Source organism: Mangifera indica, chromosome 7, assembly GCF_011075055.1.
Source record: "Mangifera indica cultivar Alphonso chromosome 7, CATAS_Mindica_2.1, whole genome shotgun sequence".
NCBI classification, from domain to species: Eukaryota; Viridiplantae; Streptophyta; class Magnoliopsida; order Sapindales; family Anacardiaceae; genus Mangifera; species Mangifera indica.
Genome location: NC_058143.1, coordinates 14,011,969 through 14,030,676, shown reverse-complemented (window position 1 = coordinate 14,030,676; position 18,708 = coordinate 14,011,969). Strand labels below are relative to the sequence as shown.

At 36.4% G+C, this 18,708-nt stretch overlaps 2 protein-coding genes and 1 long non-coding RNA gene across 8 annotated transcripts; all 3 read left to right on the top strand.

Moving 5' to 3' along the window:
- The first annotated feature begins 1,733 nt into the window (after nucleotides 1–1,733).
- LOC123221506 lies at nucleotides 1,734–6,376 on the top strand. Its single transcript, XM_044644344.1, has 6 exons — nucleotides 1,734–1,841; nucleotides 3,229–3,342; nucleotides 4,334–5,071; nucleotides 5,159–5,299; nucleotides 5,382–5,885; nucleotides 5,999–6,376. Exons 1-6 carry the CDS (start codon nucleotides 1,734–1,736, stop codon nucleotides 6,374–6,376), a joined length of 1,983 nt encoding a protein of 660 aa, XP_044500279.1.
- A 230-nt stretch (nucleotides 6,377–6,606) lies between these two features.
- Nucleotides 6,607–7,231, top strand: LOC123220934. Its single transcript, XR_006503167.1, has 2 exons — nucleotides 6,607–6,684; nucleotides 6,777–7,231. It is a non-coding gene; the product is annotated as an uncharacterized LOC123220934 (long non-coding RNA).
- A 5,577-nt stretch (nucleotides 7,232–12,808) lies between these two features.
- LOC123220929 (sugar transporter ERD6-like 5) lies at nucleotides 12,809–17,112 on the top strand. Of its 6 annotated transcripts, none has more exons than XM_044643543.1 (18): nucleotides 12,809–13,092; nucleotides 13,729–13,791; nucleotides 14,129–14,218; nucleotides 14,330–14,389; nucleotides 14,579–14,644; nucleotides 14,722–14,787; nucleotides 14,879–14,954; nucleotides 15,039–15,103; nucleotides 15,190–15,297; nucleotides 15,407–15,454; nucleotides 15,567–15,651; nucleotides 15,730–15,773; nucleotides 15,855–15,917; nucleotides 16,000–16,059; nucleotides 16,175–16,228; nucleotides 16,310–16,369; nucleotides 16,497–16,611; nucleotides 16,709–17,112. In XM_044643543.1, the coding sequence occupies exons 1-18, from the start codon at nucleotides 12,916–12,918 to the stop codon at nucleotides 16,831–16,833; spliced, it is 1,425 nt and encodes a 474-aa protein (XP_044499478.1). In that variant the 5' UTR covers nucleotides 12,809–12,915; the 3' UTR covers nucleotides 16,834–17,112. The 6 variants fall into 6 exon arrangements, with proteins under 6 accessions (XP_044499478.1, XP_044499480.1, XP_044499476.1 ...); XM_044643541.1 differs by having other exon boundaries at nucleotides 12,810–13,092; nucleotides 14,579–14,641; nucleotides 15,397–15,477; XM_044643544.1 differs by having other exon boundaries at nucleotides 12,811–13,092; nucleotides 15,205–15,297.
- The last annotated feature ends 1,596 nt before the right edge of the window (nucleotides 17,113–18,708 follow it).

Here is an 18,708-nt window from a genome sequence, read left to right as displayed (position 1 = left end):
AGTAATATAACTATAGAAAATAAAAAATATTATAGTCAAATTTGTAAGTCTATATCTTATGTTTTAGACATAAAACATACATTTACGCCCTTTAAAATATAGCACGAGACATGTCTAAAATTATATTAAAATTTGAGAGAAATCCAACGGTGAATGAATACGAAAAAACTCTTTTTCTAGGAGCTGTCTAAGCTCAATTGTAAAATGAATTAACCGTATTTTAACACGGATAATAAGTTACTTGAAAAAAAAAAACATGATCATCATTCAAAATAAAGAACAATGAATGTTCTACTAAATTTCAAAAAATTAAAACAATTCAATGGTGAAATTTAAAAGAAAAGCGAATCCCCTACGGACATGTATTGAAGAATCAATTACAATGCTCTTCTTCTATTCTCTTATGTATTCTGACTTTTTGTGTATTTTATATATAGATATGCCGTTTTGCTATGTTAAACTTTATTTTGTCTTAAATTGAATTTTTTACATAATAAATTGGGATTTCTCATAACCCTAACATTTTTCTAAGTTTTTGTTTTGATATTTTGATTTCCATGTTTCAGTGTAAAGTCTTTGTATAATCCTTGTATGGTAGCCAATCGACTCAAATAAGGGATATTAATTAAAATAGGCACCTGCATCTCCGTCTAAACCTTTTTCGGCAATAATTACTCCGTTTTACCTTTTTAAGCAAACCAACTGTTTCATTCCAAAAATACCCTTCTTCTGATTTTTCAAACGCAACGCTTACGTTCCGCCGATTAATTCATTACTTTTCAATAAAATCATTAATATTAAATTATCTGAAATAAATAAAATTTATAAATTAAAAAAGAGATCAATATTTATAAATTATTTTATTCTTATATATAAAAAATAATGGATATATAAAAAATAATACGTTTTTCTTTAAATTACCTGTAATGAAAAATAGATGAAATTTTATTTTTATAAAATAATTGATTTTTATATATAAAAGATAATAGATATATTTAAAACGATACCTTGTGCGTTTTATTTTCAAACAGATTGCGCTGAAGAGATGCAGGAAACAAAGAAAGGGGTGCTTTGAAACCTTGGGAAAAATTGAGAAAGGGTGCGGAAATGGTCGTTAATTTGGAAAGGGGTGCAGAAACTTAGCGAAAATTTGAGAAAGGGTGCGGAAATGGTGGATAATTTGGAAAGGGGTGCGGCAAACCATCAAAGGGTGCGGCAAACCGTGAAAGGGTGCGTGGAAGGTGTGAAAATTGCGGAAAAGGTGCAGCGGCAATTGCTGAAAGGGTGCGGCAATGGCTGAAAGGGTACGGCAATTTCTGAAAGGGTGCAGCAGTTTCTAAAAGGGTGCGAAAATTACCGAAAGGGTATGTTAATTTCTGAAAGGGTGCGGTAGTTTCTGAAATGGTGCGGCAATTGACAAAAAAAGTATGGCAATTTCTGAAAGGGTGCGGGAAGTGTCAAAAGGGTGCGGGAATTATTGAAAGGGTGCGGCCGTTTATAAAAGGGTGCGAGAATTGCCGAAATGGTGCGGGAATTACTGAAAGAGTATGTTAATTTCTGAAAAGTTTCTGAAATGGTGCGGCAATTGACAAAAAAGTATGGTAATTTCTTAAAGGGTGCGGCAGTTTCTGAAAGGGTGCGGGAATTACTAAAAGGGTGCGGCATTTTCTGAAAGGGTGCGGGAATTACTGAAAGGGTGCGGCATTTTCTGAAAGGGTGCGGGAAATACTAAAATGGTGCGGCAGGGTGCGTATGTTTATGAAAGAGTGCGGCAAACTGAAAGAGTGCGAGAAAGGGTGCGGGAATTACTGAAAGGGTATGGCAATCCCGAAAAGGGTGCGGTAGTTTCTGAAAGGCTGCGGCAATTGGCCAAAATATATGGCAATTTCTGAAAGGGTGTGGCCGTTTCTGAAAGGGTGCGGGAAATACTAAAATGGTGCGACAGTTTTTAAAAGGGTGCGGGATTTGTCAAAATGGTGCGAAATTGCTAAAACGGTGCGTCCGTTTCTGAAAGGGTGCGGCAATTACCGAAAGGGTGCGGGAAATTTTAGAAAGGGTGCGGCAAGCATTATAGGCACGTTGAAGGTGTAGGAATTGCTTAACGGGTGCATGGAAGTGTGCGAATGGGTGCGTCGATGGGTGCGTGGATGGGTGCATTGCATTATAATCTAACGGTTGCGTGAAAACCCTAATGTTCAAACTTGTGCATGCATGCACAACTTATCATTTTTAATTTTAAACCTTTATTAATTTATTTTTTAATTTTAGAAAATTTTATTTATAAAATAAATAATTGTTATATATAAAAAATGTTAAGTTTTTTTCTAAATTATCTATAATTAATAAAATGTATAAATTGAAAAGCAGATTAATTTGTATAAAATAATAAATTGAGAAAAAGATTAATTTTTATAAAATAATTGATTCTTTTATATCGAAAACGGTGCGTTTTCTTCTCAGGTTGTGCAAAGATATCTGGGAATTTGGAAAGGGGTGTTGGTGCGGGACTCTGGAAACGGGTGCGGGAATTTCTAAAAGGGTGCGTGGATGGTGCAATAGTTTCTGAAAGGGTGCGGAAATTTCTGAAAGGGTGCGGCAGCTTCTGAAAGGGTGCAGGAATTTCTGAAAAGGTGCGGCAGCTTATGAAAGAGTGCGACGGTTTTTTAAAGGGTGCGGCAATTGCGTAAAGAGTGCGGCAGCTTCTGAAAGGGTGCGGAGAGGGTGCGACAATTTCTAAAAGAGTGCGGAAAAGGTGCGATAGCTTCTGAAAGGGTGCGTCAATTGCGGAAAGGGTGCGGCAATTTTTGAAAGGGTGCGGTAATTGCGAAAAGAGTGCGACAACTTCTGAAAGGGTGCGGAGAGGTGCGACAGCTTCTGAAAGTGTGTGGAGAGAGTGCGACGGAAAGAGTGCGATAGCTTCTGAAAGGTACGACAATTACGGAAAGGGTATAATAGCTTCTGAAAGGGTGCAACAATTACGGAAAAGATGTGACAATTTTTGAAAGGGTGCGGCAATTGTGGAAAGGGTGCGGCATTTACTGAAAGGGTGCGGGAATTGCTGAGAGGAGCAATAATTTCTGAAAGGGTGCGGCATTTTCTGAAAGGGTGCGGCATGTTCTGAAAGAGTGCGTGGAACTGTTGGGCGCGTTGGGCGCGTGGGCTGTAACGTTTGAGTTAGAAACTAACCCTAACTTTTTATAACTTTAATATTGCAAATCAAAACTTCAGCCAAACTTCAACCGTCTCCGCAAAACCAAAATTTCTCACACTCTCGATTCACCGTCAGAGTACCGTCGTCGGAAAATTACGGCAATGTCGTCGGAGTCGTCTCAGTCGTCTCAGGTGCGTATTTGTTACCATTTATTCGGCATTATTCTGCATTGACGCTTCGGCTTTGGCACATTGTATAAGATTTAGGTTTTCGTTTGGTTGGTTGGATGTATGTATATCGATTGGTGGTTGTTTAGGGTTTGTGATTGGTTTGCCGGTTTAACTGTGTTAGTTTTGGATGTGATTTTGCCGGATTTATTGCGTTGCGTTGGTTGATTTCACACCGTTCACGCACACATTGACGCACCCTTTCACGTTTCGTCGCACCCATTAGCACTTCCACGCACCCTTCACTCGTTTCGTCGCACCCACTTAGCACTTCCACGCACCCTTCACTCGTTTCGTCGCACCCATTAGCACTTCCACGCACCGTTCACTCGTCGACGCACCCTTAGCAGCTCTTTCACGCACCCTTCACTCAGCCACGCACCCATTCACACATCCACGCACCATTACACAGCTTGCCGCACCCTTTGCACATCCACGCACCCTTTCACATGTTTGCCGCACCCTTTGCACATCCACGCACCCTTTCACATGTTTGCCGCACCCCTTCGCACATCCACGCACCCTTTCACATGTTTGCCGCACCCCTTCGCACATCCACGCACCCTTTCACAGTTTGCCGCACCCCTTTGCACATCCACGCACCCTTTCACCGTTTGCCGCACCCCTTTGCACATCCACGCACCCTTTCACCGTTTGCCGCACCCCTTTGCACATCCACGCACCCTTTCACCGTTTGCCGCACCCCTTTGCACATCCACGCACCCTTTCACAATTTGCCGCACCCCTTCACAGTTTGCCGCACCCCTTTGCACATCCACGCACCCTTTCACCGTTTGCCGCACCCCTTTGCACATCCACGCACCCCTTCACAGTTTGCCGCACCCCTTTGCACATCCACGCACCCTTTCACAGTTTGCAATTTGTTGGATTATATTAGTTATATTAGCCTTTCAACCTTTTCCTAATTTTTTTCAACATGTTGATTGCTTTTTAGGATAATGGAGTTAATGAAATTCCTGGGGAAAGGAGGTATAATGACAGCCATTATTTTTTGGCGAAGTTAAAAGTTAGAGCTCATGTGGAAACTGTCAAAGAAATCCGAAATGCCCTTACAAATACCCAGAAAAAATTGTTTAAAACATGTTGCTTCGGGCAATTTTTTAAGATGGAGACTTTGAAGCATAGTTCCAGTTTATTACATTCTGTGTTATTTCGTCAAATCAACAAAGGAGTGGTGGGAGAGGAAATGTGGTTTCGGCTTAATGGGGTGGACTGCAGATTTGGTCCTGTTGAATTTGCTTTAATAACAGGATTAAAATTCAGTAGGGAAATGGTTAAGAGGAAGGTTATAGGAAAATCCCGATTGAAATCTCAGTATTTCCCAGGTAAAAAGGCAGTTAGCTATGGTGATTTAGCAGCAGTATTTAAAGAAAGAGTATGGATTGACAATGATGATGATGCCATTAAAATATCTGCTTTATATCTACTTCATTTTGCATTATTGGGATCCGATAATAGAAAAACTATTCCAGAGAATATTTTAAGTATTTTTGATGATTGGGATACTTTTAATTCATATCCTTGGGGCACACTTGTTTGGAAGATGACAGTAAAATCTTTGGGTGATGCTTTGGTAAAACAATACAATGAAGTTTCCAGATTGTATCCATCGAATTCAAATGATATCCCAATATTAACTTACGGTATACGAGGATGTACGTTAGCATTTCAGGTAATATTAACCCCTTTTTAATATTTCATAAGTATCTAATGTTTACTCATTTATTTTAAGTATTGTTTGTATATTTGTTATTGATAGGTTTGGATATACGAGACGCTTAATAATTTGAAAAGATTTGTAGTCTGTAAATCGGTTAAGACAATACCTCGAATGTTGAGATGGAAAAGTTTAGAAGTTCCAAGCTGGGAGGATATGGATCGTATTTTAAACTCTTCTGAAGTAAGTTCTTATGCATCTCTTCATACTGTATTATTAGTTCATTTTAAACTTCCATTAATAAACTTGATTTGAATATCTTTAGGATGTTGTCACATCTCGTATGATTGCATCCAAAGTTGAGAGGCAATCATGGTATTACGAAGATGTTATAAATGACATTGATGATTTAGAAGAATCTGATACAACTCCTGATGCACCTTCATCCCCTCCAAACATCCAACCTGATGTAACATCCCCTCCAGACATCCTTTATGGCGTTACATCCCCTCCAGATATCCAACCTGCACCTTGGAGTACTCCTGTTCGTAGGCGACGAAGTTCATTTATAAGTAGTCATGTGCCCTCGCCTCAACCGGCTGAAGAAACACATACTTGCAATATTCCAAGTGCATCTACCCGGATGGATGATGATAAATTTGATAGACTTCAAGAGCTTCTACAAGGGTTTATGCAAAAAGTGGATGAACGACTTGAAAGCATTGATGAGCGGCAAACACTACTTGAAGCACGTCAAATATCCATAGAAGCCAAATTGACCGAGCTTCAACATAAGTACCATTCAAACCCAACAAGCCCAACTGAAGTGGTATATATATATATATATATATATATTTAAACTATATTATGATATATTATATTTTTTAATAATTGAATGATGTTATTTTAGAAATTGATAAGTGTTTTGTTTTTTATTTTCAGGATGAGCCAACAGAAGTTCTGTTTGAGTATTTTGATCAGTTGGATACGGATATCCAACAAACAATGGATGGCACAAATAAAACTCAAACAGAGAATCGTTCCATTACTCGGAGGACATTACGTGGAAGGATAATGAAGAAGGGTAAAGCACTTCGGAGCCCATACACTGATCCTTTTGAACATCGTCGTGCACGGGCAGTGATAGGGGCATCCTGCAGAGAGGATATAGTAAATCTTATGTGGGAATATTTGCAATGGTACGGAGACCCTCCCGAACCGGGATTGGGAAACACTTATTTATATGGGCCATGCGATAAAATAAAATGGTGGAAGCTAGTATGTGAAGATAACCATTGGCTCATGGATCAGGTATATTAATCTTAAAAAGCCTGAAGTTACATTACTTTTATATTATTATTTTTTTTAATGTTTGCTAATCAGTTTAATATTATTTAACTTTTCAGCATATCGATAGTTATTTAGTGGTATTACGACATACATTTCCATCGGCTAAATGGACTTGTGTCGAAACTTCTTTTGATGGGTGGTTACCGCATATAATAAAAGAACGAGAAGATTATAGGTTAGATAATTATCGATGGCCGCGATTATTATTAGATCCGATTGAAGGGATAAATGATTCAGACTTACATAGAGGTTATATCTCATGGGCTAACGTTGATCGGGTTTGTATTATGAATCTTGATATTTATATATTATTTTGATAAAATATATTAGATAAATTTTGACTGATGGTAATGAATTCATTTTATTACAGGTTTATATTCCGATCAATTATGAATCTCAACACTGGGCATGCGGTGAATTAGACTTAAATGCTTGGACTTTGACGGTGTATGATTCATCGAAAGCATTTTTTGACTCTACAGAGAAGTTCTTAGAGGCTATGAAACGGTATTCTTATCTTCCGTCTATTATTAATGCGACCAACTATTGGGAGTCACGGGGTCTTGAGCCAAAGTTAGACCCATTGACCATCACGAGATGCATAGATGTGCCACAACAAGGCACTGCCTCCGGTGACTGCGGGATATTCTCATTATTTATTTTAGAGTATCTCGCCACTGGCAGGAGATTAACTTTTAGGGCATCGAATGCTTCTGTAATGCGTTGTATGGTTGCATCCAGAATATGGAGGCATGGCGGGAATACAATTCTTTGATTTTTTGTATTATATATAAACATATGAATATGATTAATATGTTTTAGTCATATGCATATTTTGATTGATATGTTGATGTGGTTGGAATTTGGGTTGATGGATATATTGATGGATATATAGATGGATATATATATATTGGAGTGCAGTTTTTTTTTTGATTTGTTATATACAGATTGGCAATTGTTGAAAATACAAAGGAGATGCTGCCAAAATTTTTAAAAAATTTGGCCTAAATGATTCTATTAATTTTATGAATTTGTATTCATATTATAATAAAAATTAAATAATACTTAATCACATATATATCATTCATATATTCAAAAATAAATATGCATAATGAAATTACTCATTTTATAATAATATCAAAACATAAATATAAAATAAATATAAATCTATCTGCTATTCTTCATCTTTCAATATTCTATTAAATATTTAAAATTTTAAACTCAACTCCATGCGCAAAAAACATAATAATAATTGCGGCAATATATTAGAAACAGCAAAAAAAAAAAAAAATTGATTTAGAAATTGCTTAAAGTAAAGATATCCTTAAAGTAAAGATATCCCTAAAGTAAAGAAAATCATCACTTCAGCAAATTAAATCCACCATTGATAATTAACATAACCCCTCATGAAGTTTCACTTGCGAAAAGGAAAAAATTGTCATGAATCAGAGACCAAATTATCATGAAGATGTTGTAGCCTCAGTTAAGGGATTTTTACAAACTAAACGTGTGTGCCCTTTTTGATGACATCTGCTACATTCAACTTGACGGATTTCTTCTCCTTCTGATGGTCTTCTGTTATATTCTGATGGACGACCAGAACATCGCTGTTGCATTTGTGGTGGATTAACGATACGAATATCTTCAGGTTGTACCCATTCGGAAGAATCTCCCAAAGGTTCAACAGCCTCCTGGTAAACAGCTTTCCAAAATTCAGTTGAGTAATATTTATTTACCCAAGGATAACAATTTGAGAGGTTTTGAAATCTGGCAATTGCCGCAACATGCGTGCATGCTATCTGTGATAGTTGAAACTTTTTACAACTGCATTCTTTTGTTGTAAGATTGACTATAGCGACGGATCTACCAGAACTATACACTTCATATCTATCAATGGTTACTGGTTTGACAATCATATTAGCTGATTTGCGAATATGATTGGCTAACTTTTCTTCAGCCCACGGAGTCAGAGGATGAGTACAAGTATCTGAAAGATATTATAACATATAAAAAATTAGAAAATACAGATATTTAGGGTTTTTAGCTATCATACTGCAAAGAGTAACAAATTTAGGAGGTTTGTACCTGCCATATTGCGACGAGTATAAAACCATTTTTGTAAAGTCGAACGCAAGAATTCAAGGAGCATAACCACTGGCAATTTACGTGCATGTCGTGCTAGAGCATTAAACGATTCAGCAATATTTGTGGTCATAATGTTATATCGGATGCCAGGAAAGTGAGCACGAGCCCACCGTGCGTAGTCGATCCCTTCCAAATAAGCAGCTGCAGTGGGGTTTTCAGCTTTAATCATATGCAAAGCCTCTTCAAAATCCTCTGTTCGATAAGCCTTCGCCGCTCTCCAAAATAATCCCTCCATATGTTTTGTTTGCTTGTATCGAGCACGCATATTTCCTTTTATATGATGGTTACACCAGCCATGATGTGCATTCGGAAACACCTCTCTCACAGAACGAGTGATGGCTTGGTGTCTGTCTGAGATGATTGCTAGATTAGTGAGATCGCCGATACATCTATGTAACGCTCGGAGAAACAAGGTCCAAGTCATTGTTTCCTCCCTTCCGCCAACTCCAAATGCAATTGGATAAATTTGATTGTTTCCGTCCTTCCCCACAGCAATAAAAAGTGTACCCCAATATCGACCTTTCAGAAATGCTCCATCAATACAAATAACAGGACGACAATACTCACGGAATGCTCTAATAGAGCATCCTAAAGATATGAAAACAAATTGAAATCGATTATCTGAGTCAGTTTCAATTTGTGTAATAGTACCAGGGTTTCGTTGTTGAAGGTTATAACAAAATAGTGGTAATAATCTAAAAGACTCTTCTGGTGAACCTCTAATTTCATTCAACGCCCAATTCTTTGCACGCCAAGCTTGTGCATAAGATATATCAATTTGAAACCTATCTGCCATATCTGTTATAATTTCTTTCGGCCTATACACACGATCCCCAGCAGTAAATACAGTCTGTAAGATTTTTCCAAGTGCCCTTTTACCTGCTTGCCTGTGATGAGGCCTTATCATATCGCGAGGACAAGTATGTGTTCCGAATTTATGTAAGACAAATACATCGCTATTACTTAACTTGCTCCCTCCCGCTTTCCATTTGCATTGTTGATGTAAACACTTTATATCCCACCTCTTCTTATTTGAGCTCGAGACCTTGAATTGATAACCATTTTCTATTGCATCTCTATATAATGTATCTTTCAAAACTTGTTTAGATGCAAACTGGTCTGTCACTTTGAATTTGTCGCGTGATGGTGCAACAGTATGAACTGTAATTCCTTCATTTTCAACATCTCTGTAAGGTTCTGGACCACCAAAAAATGGATTGCAACCAACTAAACTTTCAGGTGTTGTAACTGATGTACCAACCCCTACATCATCAACAACATTATCACACATTGCCGCACCATTATAATCTCTAGCACCCACGTTATCAAAACCGCAATATTCATTTTCTTCTGGAAGGTTAATATCATTTCTTGGAATATCATCTGTTTGATAACAGCCTTCAGGTGTACCCCATATTGGTTCTGGGCCTCTTTCACCATATGCCAAGTCTTGAGAAAAAGGATTCCAACCAATATCGTTCTCAATACCATCTGTATTTATCCTGCTACTTTCTGGAACACTTTCTGGAACACTTTCTGGAACACTTTCTGGAATACTTTCTGGTATATGTTCTGGTACACTTTCTGGTTGTGTATATATGTTATCCATGGAATGAATTTCGACTGATGGATTTTGTCGGATGCCTTGATGAATCTCCCGATCCAGTTGTGAATATTGCTGATAAATATCTGGAAATTCATTTTGCTGTAAAACCACTTCAAGGAAAAAAGGAGACTTTTTGTGAGACTTACATAACTGCATCATCATTCGGATATCATAATCATCTTTCAATAAATAAGGTGTATCGCTAAACTTGGTTGGATTCAGCATATAAATTTTAATTTCATTGAAACTTTGATCGATACCTAAACGAAAGCATACTCCTTCCTTAAATCCTTCGTAATTGATTCTTTTATCAGCTGAAAATAATTTCTGCAACCCACCGATATATTTGAGGTGATTACCTTCATCGTTGCGCCATTCTCCTCCGAATCCTAGCATAAACATCACTCCTACCATTCTTTCTTATGGATGGATTCAAAATCAAAAAGGTGAGATTGAAGTTATAACAAATAAAGAAAGAAAGAGATCTTTGTGAAATAACAATAATTTGTTTATGGAGAAAGTAGATAATCATAGATTTATCTACTTAATATTGCAGTAAATACTTTCATCTGCCACAAATCTACCCTACCTAAATATTAATGAAGAATTGAATTCTCTTAATATAAAAATAAATTAATTATTAACGTCTTAATAAAGGTTTAAAATTAAAAATGATAAGTTGTGCATGCATGCACAAGTCTGAACATTAGGGTTTTCACGCACCCTTTAGATTATAATGGAATGCACCCATCCACGCACCCATTCGCACACTTCCGCGCACCCGTTAAGCAATTCTTGCACCTTCAACGTGCCTATAATGCTTGCCGCACCCTTTCTATAATTTCCCGCACCCTTTCGGTAATTGCCGCACCCTTTCAGAAACTGCCGCACCCTTTCTAAAATTTCCCGCACCCTTTCGGTAATTGCCGCACCCTTTCAGAAACGGACGCACCGTTTTAGCAATTTCGCACCATTTTGACAAATCCCGCACCCTTTTAAAAACTGTCGCACCATTTTAGTATTTCCCGCACCCTTTCAGAAACGGCCACACCCTTTCAGAAATTGCCATATATTTTGGCCAATTGCCGCAGCCTTTCAGAAACTACCGCACCCTTTTCGGGATTGCCATACCCTTTCAGTAATTCCCGCACCCTTTCTCGCACTCTTTCAGTTTGCCGCACTCTTTCATAAACATACGCACCCTGCCGCACCATTTTAGTATTTCCCGCACCCTTTCAGAAAATGCCGCACCCTTTCAGTAATTCCCGCACCCTTTCAGAAAATGCCGCACCCTTTTAGTAATTCCCGCACCCTTTCAGAAACTGCCGCACCCTTTAAGAAATTACCATACTTTTTTGTCAATTGCCGCACCATTTCAGAAACTTTTCAGAAATTAACATACTCTTTCAGTAATTCCCGCACCATTTCGGCAATTCTCGCACCCTTTTATAAACGGCCGCACCCTTTCAATAATTCCCGCACCCTTTGACACTTCCCGCACCCTTTCAGAAATTGCCATACTTTTTTTGTCAATTGCCGCACCATTTCAGAAACTACCGCACCCTTTCAGAAATTAACATACCCTTTCGGTAATTTTCGCACCCTTTTAGAAACTGCTGCACCCTTTCAGAAATTGCCGTACCCTTTCAGCCATTGCCGCACCCTTTCAGCAATTGCCGCTGCACCTTTTCCGCAATTTTCACACCTTCCACGCACCCTTTCACGGTTTGCCGCACCCTTTGATGGTTTGCCGCACCCCTTTCCAAATTATCCACCATTTCCGCACCCTTTCTCAAATTTTCGCTAAGTTTCTGCACCCCTTTCCAAATTAACGACCATTTCCGCACCCTTTCTCAATTTTTCCCAAGGTTTCAAAGCACCCCTTTCTTTGTTTCCTGCATCTCTTCAGCGCAATCTGTTTGAAAATAAAACGCACAAGGTATCGTTTTAAATATATCTATTATCTTTTATATATAAAAATCAATTATTTTATAAAAATAAAATTTCATCTATTTTTCATTACAGGTAATTTAAAGAAAAACGTATTATTTTTTATATATCCATTATTTTTTATATATAAGAATAAAATAATTTATAAATATTGATCTCTTTTTTAATTTATAAATTTTATTTATTTCAGATAATTTAATATTAATGATTTTATTGAAAAGTAATGAATTAATCGGCGGAACGTAAGCGTTGCGTTTGAAAAATCAGAAGAAGGGTATTTTTGGAATGAAACAGTTGGTTTGCTTAAAAAGGTAAAACGGAGTAATTATTGCCGAAAAAGGTTTAGACGGAGATGCAGGTGCCTATTTTAATTAATATCCCCTCAAATAATATGGTGATTGCCCTCTCGGCTAACATTTGAATACTTTAAAAACTTTATTACTGTTCACCATATCATTTCTAACTCTAATAATAAAATTTTCACTTTAAAAAATCATGAAATCAATTAAGAACTTGAATGTATCAATCATACCTATACAAATAGATATGATTAACTAATTGATGATAAAATAAGTAACTTTTAAAATGATTATTACATATTTGAGATCAATTTTAATGCAAACTGATGACGTGTAATCGAGTTATCATATGGATATGGTTTACACAAATACTCAATGAAGCGTAAAGAAAACAGCCCCACCAACCATGTGCATACTCGATGCCAATGGATATGGTCCAATGCTGTTTATGCAATTTCTACCACTTTACTTGCTTCATTCTCCACTTTTCTCTTTCTTGAAAGCACAATATGGTGAGGCAGAGCTTGGAGGAAGGACTATTACCAGGTTCTTCAATTCCTGAACCGAATGGTGGCATTGGTGATCACAGCGAAACAACTGATTATCAAATTGATTCTTCTACAAGTCTTACAGTTTTGTTCAGCACCTTCATTGCCATATGCGGTTTCCTGGTTTTTGGCTGCTGTGTAAGTACTGGCTTTTTTTTTGTCTCTACTGCAAAGTAGCACGGAAGCTTACAATGGGGTGCGTTTCCACGTTTCGGAAACGTTTTCATTTCCGAAACTCTCCGAAACTTGTAGAAAACGTTTTGGGCCATTTCAAAATTTTTGACACGTTTCTTTTAGAAGAAAAATCGTGAAATCGATTAAACATATATCTTTTGTATTTTTAAACCAAAAATATCTTTAAATCTTATATTGAATTCATCTTCTTTCTAATCTTTGATGTGTTACTCATCTTTTTTCCGACATATCATATAGATTGGTGTGTATTATTGTTTTTTTCTTAAATATTTACATGTGTTTGCTCAAAACTAATTTACAATAGGTTCTATAATTCTATTTTATAATATTATTTTATAATATTATTTTATTATTTATTTTTTTATTATACAAGTTCATATATTTTTGTTATAAAAAATTTAGTATTTATAAAAAAAACCCTTATATTTTTCATATTTATAAGTATACCATGTTTCCGTTTCCTATATTTTTAAAAAAATGCGTTTCCACGTTTTCGTTTCCGTGCTATAATAGAGTCTATTGTATTGATGTAAACTCAGGTTCGAATGACTGTTGCTTTTATTTATGCTTGCTTTGCAGGTTGGATACTCGTCCCCTGTTGAGTCTGAAATCATGGAGGACCTTGGCCTCTCAGTCGCAGAAGTGTGTATTTATTATGCTTTTATATTAACCCTTATCCTACCTGCAATCCAAGTTGTTAAGTGAGTTTTAGAAGCAATCAGATGTAAAATTGGGCACACAGTCCATCATTGTTTTGTTTCTAGCCGTGAGGCTGTGAAACCCGTGAGGCATCTTAACATTGCATAAATTCACAGTCTATTGAGCTAACATTCACATTTTTTTCCAAAGCAATGTGAGAGATCACATGTTTCATGATTAACTTAACGCACTTTAACTGTCTGATGAAGACCACAATTGCCATAGAGATGATGTTGAATTCGTGTTGAATGATATGATGTATTCAAATCTCTGTGTGCAGTACTCCGTTTTTGGCTCGGTAATGACAATTGGAGGACTGTTAGGTTCATTAATAAATGGGAAATTAACCGATCTTGTCGGTAGGAGAAGAGTAAGTTTCTTTCTGTAAATTATCACCAGCAAGGTCCGTTATAAACTTTGAAACATAAAGCTTATTAACTTTACAATAATTCTCAAGTAATTTTGTGATCTTGTGAAGCAGGGCTTCTGGTTAGCGGATTCTTTCTTCATCGTTGGATGGTTGGCTATCGCATGTGCGAAGGTTTAAATAAAACTTAGAATGAGCAGAAGAATATTGCTTGGTTTATTTTCGAAAGCAACAATGTTTAGCTCTAATTTCTTTATTCTTTACTTTCCTAAGAGAGTTAATATAAGAAAATATCTTCTGAAGTCTTTGCTTGAGTCTACATCCCTTTAATCACTCACTCTCTTCTGTTGATGGGGTTTCAAGGATGCCCGGCTCCTGTATCTTGGAAGGACATCACTGGGAATTGGAATTGGTCTCACGTTTTATGTGGTAATATTGTTAAATGTAACCATTTTTATTGTTCATTTATTTATATCATTGATGCAAGCACGACAGTACTTCCACAGGCACCTGTATATGTTGCAGAAATTACACCTATGACTATTCGAGGAGCATCAACAACAGCTAACCAGGTAAGATTTTAGCATTTTATACTGTAGTAGATTGTGTTGTTGAGTCTGGCCAACCTATTGTTCATATACAAATTCTTTGTTAAGTTTACAGTTGATGCTCACTTGCGGTGTATCACTTATGTTCTTTCTTGGAACTGTTGTTTCCTGGCGCACCTTGGCTCTAATCGGTGATTTCTTCTATCCATTTTAAGTTTTCATTGATTTAGGTACTTAAAAACAAATTATAAGCAATAGATTCATTACAATTTCAGCTCTTGCTCTATGCTTGGTGCAAGTCTTTGGTGTATTCTTCATTCCTGAATCCCCCAGATGGCTGGTGAGTTATGATACAAATACTTAAAATTTTCCGATATATTAGAATAATAATTTACTGAAGCATATATCATATGATCATATATCAAGTGCTGCTGCCCGCAGGCAATGGTTGGCCGAGAGACAGAATTAGATGCAACTCTACAAAAACTTAGGGGAAGGAATGCTGATATTTCTCAGGAAGCAGCCTACATCAAAGTGAACTTCCACTCCTATATCTTGAATTCCAAAAGATGGGAATTTTCTTCATTAATATTCTCGCCATTTTCCATGAGTTGAGTTTCTGATTTTGAACAGAATTACACAGAGGCCTTTCAGCAACAATCAAAGGATCGAATCTTCAACTTGTTCCAACGTAGATATGCACATTCGCTCTTAGTGAGTTTGTGAAATAAAAAATAAAAGGAAACAACATCTTTGAGTTAAGTTTGGAATACTCAAATTGATATACTACTTCTTTGGTTTAGGTTGGCATTGGGCTTTTGGCACTGCAGCAATTAGGAGGGACTAATGGCATTTCATTTTATGCCAGTTCCATATTTGAATATGCTAGTGAGTTGAAAAGCCTTTAGCTATGCTTTATATTTCATTGAGTAATGTTGCATAAATAATTATACAATTTTTTTCCAGACTTTTCAAGTAAACTTGGGACTATATCCATGGCTATCATTCAGGTATTTGACTAAAATAAACTGAAAGTAACTAAGAGATTTTTCCTTCGGCATTTTCAATCACCAATAGAAAATCTTCCGCAGGTTCCTGCTGTTGTTGTATCTGTTGTCCTGACAGATAAATCTGGAAGAAGACCACTTCTTATGGTAAGAATGATAAGGAAATTCAGTTGGAGTTGCGAAGATAGTTGATCAATAAATCTTTGGTTAAGTTTCTTAAATCATGCAGGTTTCAAGCACCGGAACATGCTTGAGTTTCTTGCTTCTTGGCTTGTCATTCTGTTTACAGGTTTCTCGTAAAACAGAAATTTTATTATTTTTCACTTGTTTGCGATTTGATATCCCAAATTTATAAATGATATTTATATGGACAACTAACTCTTCTATATGTCCTCTATGATCAGGATCTTGGCTACTGGAAAGAGATCACTCCAAGTTTGGTTTATGTTGGCATATTGGTAATATAATACTGAAACTGCAAGAATTGTCTTCTGAAATGTTTGTAATGTGGACTAATAGATGCTGCAATCTGTAATCAGGGATATGTTATAAGTTTCTCCATAGGCATATCGGGGTTACCGGTACTAATAATGTCCGAGGTATATATACAACTCTATCAAGCTTGTTTTTCACTTAATTTTCATGAAACATTCACAAAATTTTGCCACAACATGATGGTTGATCTGCAAGATTGCAAATCGAGTATTGACCAAGCGTCCCTTTCAGATATTTCCTATAAATGTAAAGGGGTCAGCTGGAAGTGTTTCAGTTTTTGCCAATTCTCTATGCGGTTGGATTGTTTCATATTTTTTTAATTTTATGTTTGAATGGAGCTCAGCAGGTATACCTTCACCTAATACCCTTGGTTTTAGTCTCTCTTTCACCCTAATATTTATATGAACAAATCAATTAACTCTTTCATACAATATCAATTGTAGGAACATTTTTCATATTCGCCTGCATCTGCGGTTTCACAATCCTATTTGTTGCAAAGCTTGTGCCAGAGACTAAAGGAAGAACACTTGAAGAAATACAAGAATCCATGACCCTCTTTCACCGATAATACATTTTTTATACCAAGAAGAACAATACCATTAATTTTAAGGATTAGATATGATGGCCGTCATCAGGTTCTCTTTCGGGTTCATTTTTACTTGGAATCGAGGCAAACCAGAAGCATAAGTGTTAAGAAGTTTATGGGAATATATACCTGAGTTGGGCATGTAATAAGTTGTCTTCTTATATTTATCTAATAACTCTTCCAACTCCACCCACTCATATACTGAAGTACTTTTTGCAAGTCATCATATAATTGCCCAGTCACTTCATTATTTCCAGGCCACTTTTGCAGTATTGAAGCTATTTGCTGTTGTTTACCTAGCAATTTACATATTGTTCTCCCATAACACTAATATCTCTACCCTTTTCTCCTTATAAAACCTACTGATGCCCTCAAAAACAAATTTCATTGTTGGTGCCTCAAAGTTCCGTATAATATCTCCTAGTGTAGTTAGCTACTGTGCTTCCAATATCAAGTGTTAACTGTCAAAAGGTAAAGTGTAGGCATCTATACAGAGAACCTATCCCTGCACTCTCACTTCGAAACCTTCACATAATGCATTACATTGTAGCCTTTGGCCACTAGCTGCTGTCACTTCACATAATGCATTACATTGTAGCGTTGCTTCCAGGCATTGTTTGTCTTAAACCTTTGAACTCTTTCTTTCCCGCTCTGGTTCAGTTCAGTTTGCATAAAGCTAAACTTGGAATACGCGATTTCCCCAGCTATGTATATCTCCCTTTCACTATAAATTTTATGTCATACGAACTAATTAACTCTTGCATGCATAAATCAATTGCAAGAACCCTTTTTTCATTCTTAAGCATTTGGGGTTTCAGTATTCTATTTGTTGCAGCCAGAGACCAAGAGGCGAGCCCTTACAGAAATACAAGCAGAAATGACCATCTTTCACCTGTAAGATATCTATAGATGTTTTAGGTCTTTCCATATCACGTTTTCTTGAAAGAGGCAAACCAGCAGCATAAGTTTCAAGAGTTAGGCACCTCCTTGGTTTGACTTGCAGGTTTGGAAGCAAGGTTGGGTTAGACTAGTGGTTAGGTTATTTTTTGGTATTTTCAGATGGGTATTATTTGTTTCTTCTACCCTTTTGTTGAATATAAAAAGCCCTTTGGAGACAATTGATGGACATCACGGTAGACTCATCTTAACGTATTCGTTGGAGATTGAAGTCCTGCCCACCAAATTCAAGAGCCTAACATCTTTAATCAATCAATCCACTCTCAAATTATTATCTACTTTAAATATATAATCTATTATAGTTTTATGATATTAAAAGTCTACCATAATTTTGTGTTTAAGAAACTTACATAATATTTAGAGTTATATTTTATGTATCCACTTTAGGTACATCGATGATGACAGGTACCGGTATACTTTTGTATGTTTTATTGGTTTGCTTTTAACGTGTATAGTAGATTCAAATATCACAATTTAATATAGAAACTTCTTTAATGTGAAGAATAAAACCACAAGATATCGCTCAAAAAACCAATTTGTTATATCTAAAAAATGGTATACAGTTTTCAGCGTACATATATGTATACCACCCTCAAAAGCAACAGAACACATTAATAATACAATTATAGAAAATAAAAAATATTGTAGCCGAATTTGTAAGTCTATATCTTATGTTTTAGACATAAAACATACATTTACGCCCTCTAAAATATAGCACGAGACATGTCTAAAATTATATTAAAATTTAAGAGAAATCCAACGGTGAATGAAGAAAAAAAAAACTCTTCTTCTAAGAGCTGTCTAAACTCAATCGTAACAATGAATTAACCTTATTTCAACACAGATAATAAGTTACTTGAAAAACAAAACATGATCATCTTCAAAAAAAAGAACAATAAA

Bases quoted from the DNA above. Each gene is read 5' to 3' on its own strand.
- LOC123221506 (XM_044644344.1), top strand. From the start codon at position 1,734: ATGGTGCGGCAGGGTGCGTATGTTTATGAAAGAGTGCGGCAAACTGAA. The intron at 1,842-3,228 runs GTAGTTTCTGAA...TCAAAACTTCAG, and splicing joins GCAATCCCGAAAAGGGTGCG to CCAAACTTCAACCGTCTCCG. The intron at 3,343-4,333 runs GTGCGTATTTGT...ATTGCTTTTTAG, and splicing joins AGTCGTCTCAGTCGTCTCAG to GATAATGGAGTTAATGAAAT.
- LOC123220929 (XM_044643539.1), top strand. From the start codon at position 12,916: ATGGTGAGGCAGAGCTTGGAGGAAGGACTATTACCAGGTTCTTCAATT. The intron at 13,093-13,728 runs GTAAGTACTGGC...CTTGCTTTGCAG, and splicing joins TCCTGGTTTTTGGCTGCTGT to GTTGGATACTCGTCCCCTGT. The intron at 15,478-15,566 runs GTGAGTTTGTGA...TCTTTGGTTTAG, and splicing joins GATATGCACATTCGCTCTTA to GTTGGCATTGGGCTTTTGGC.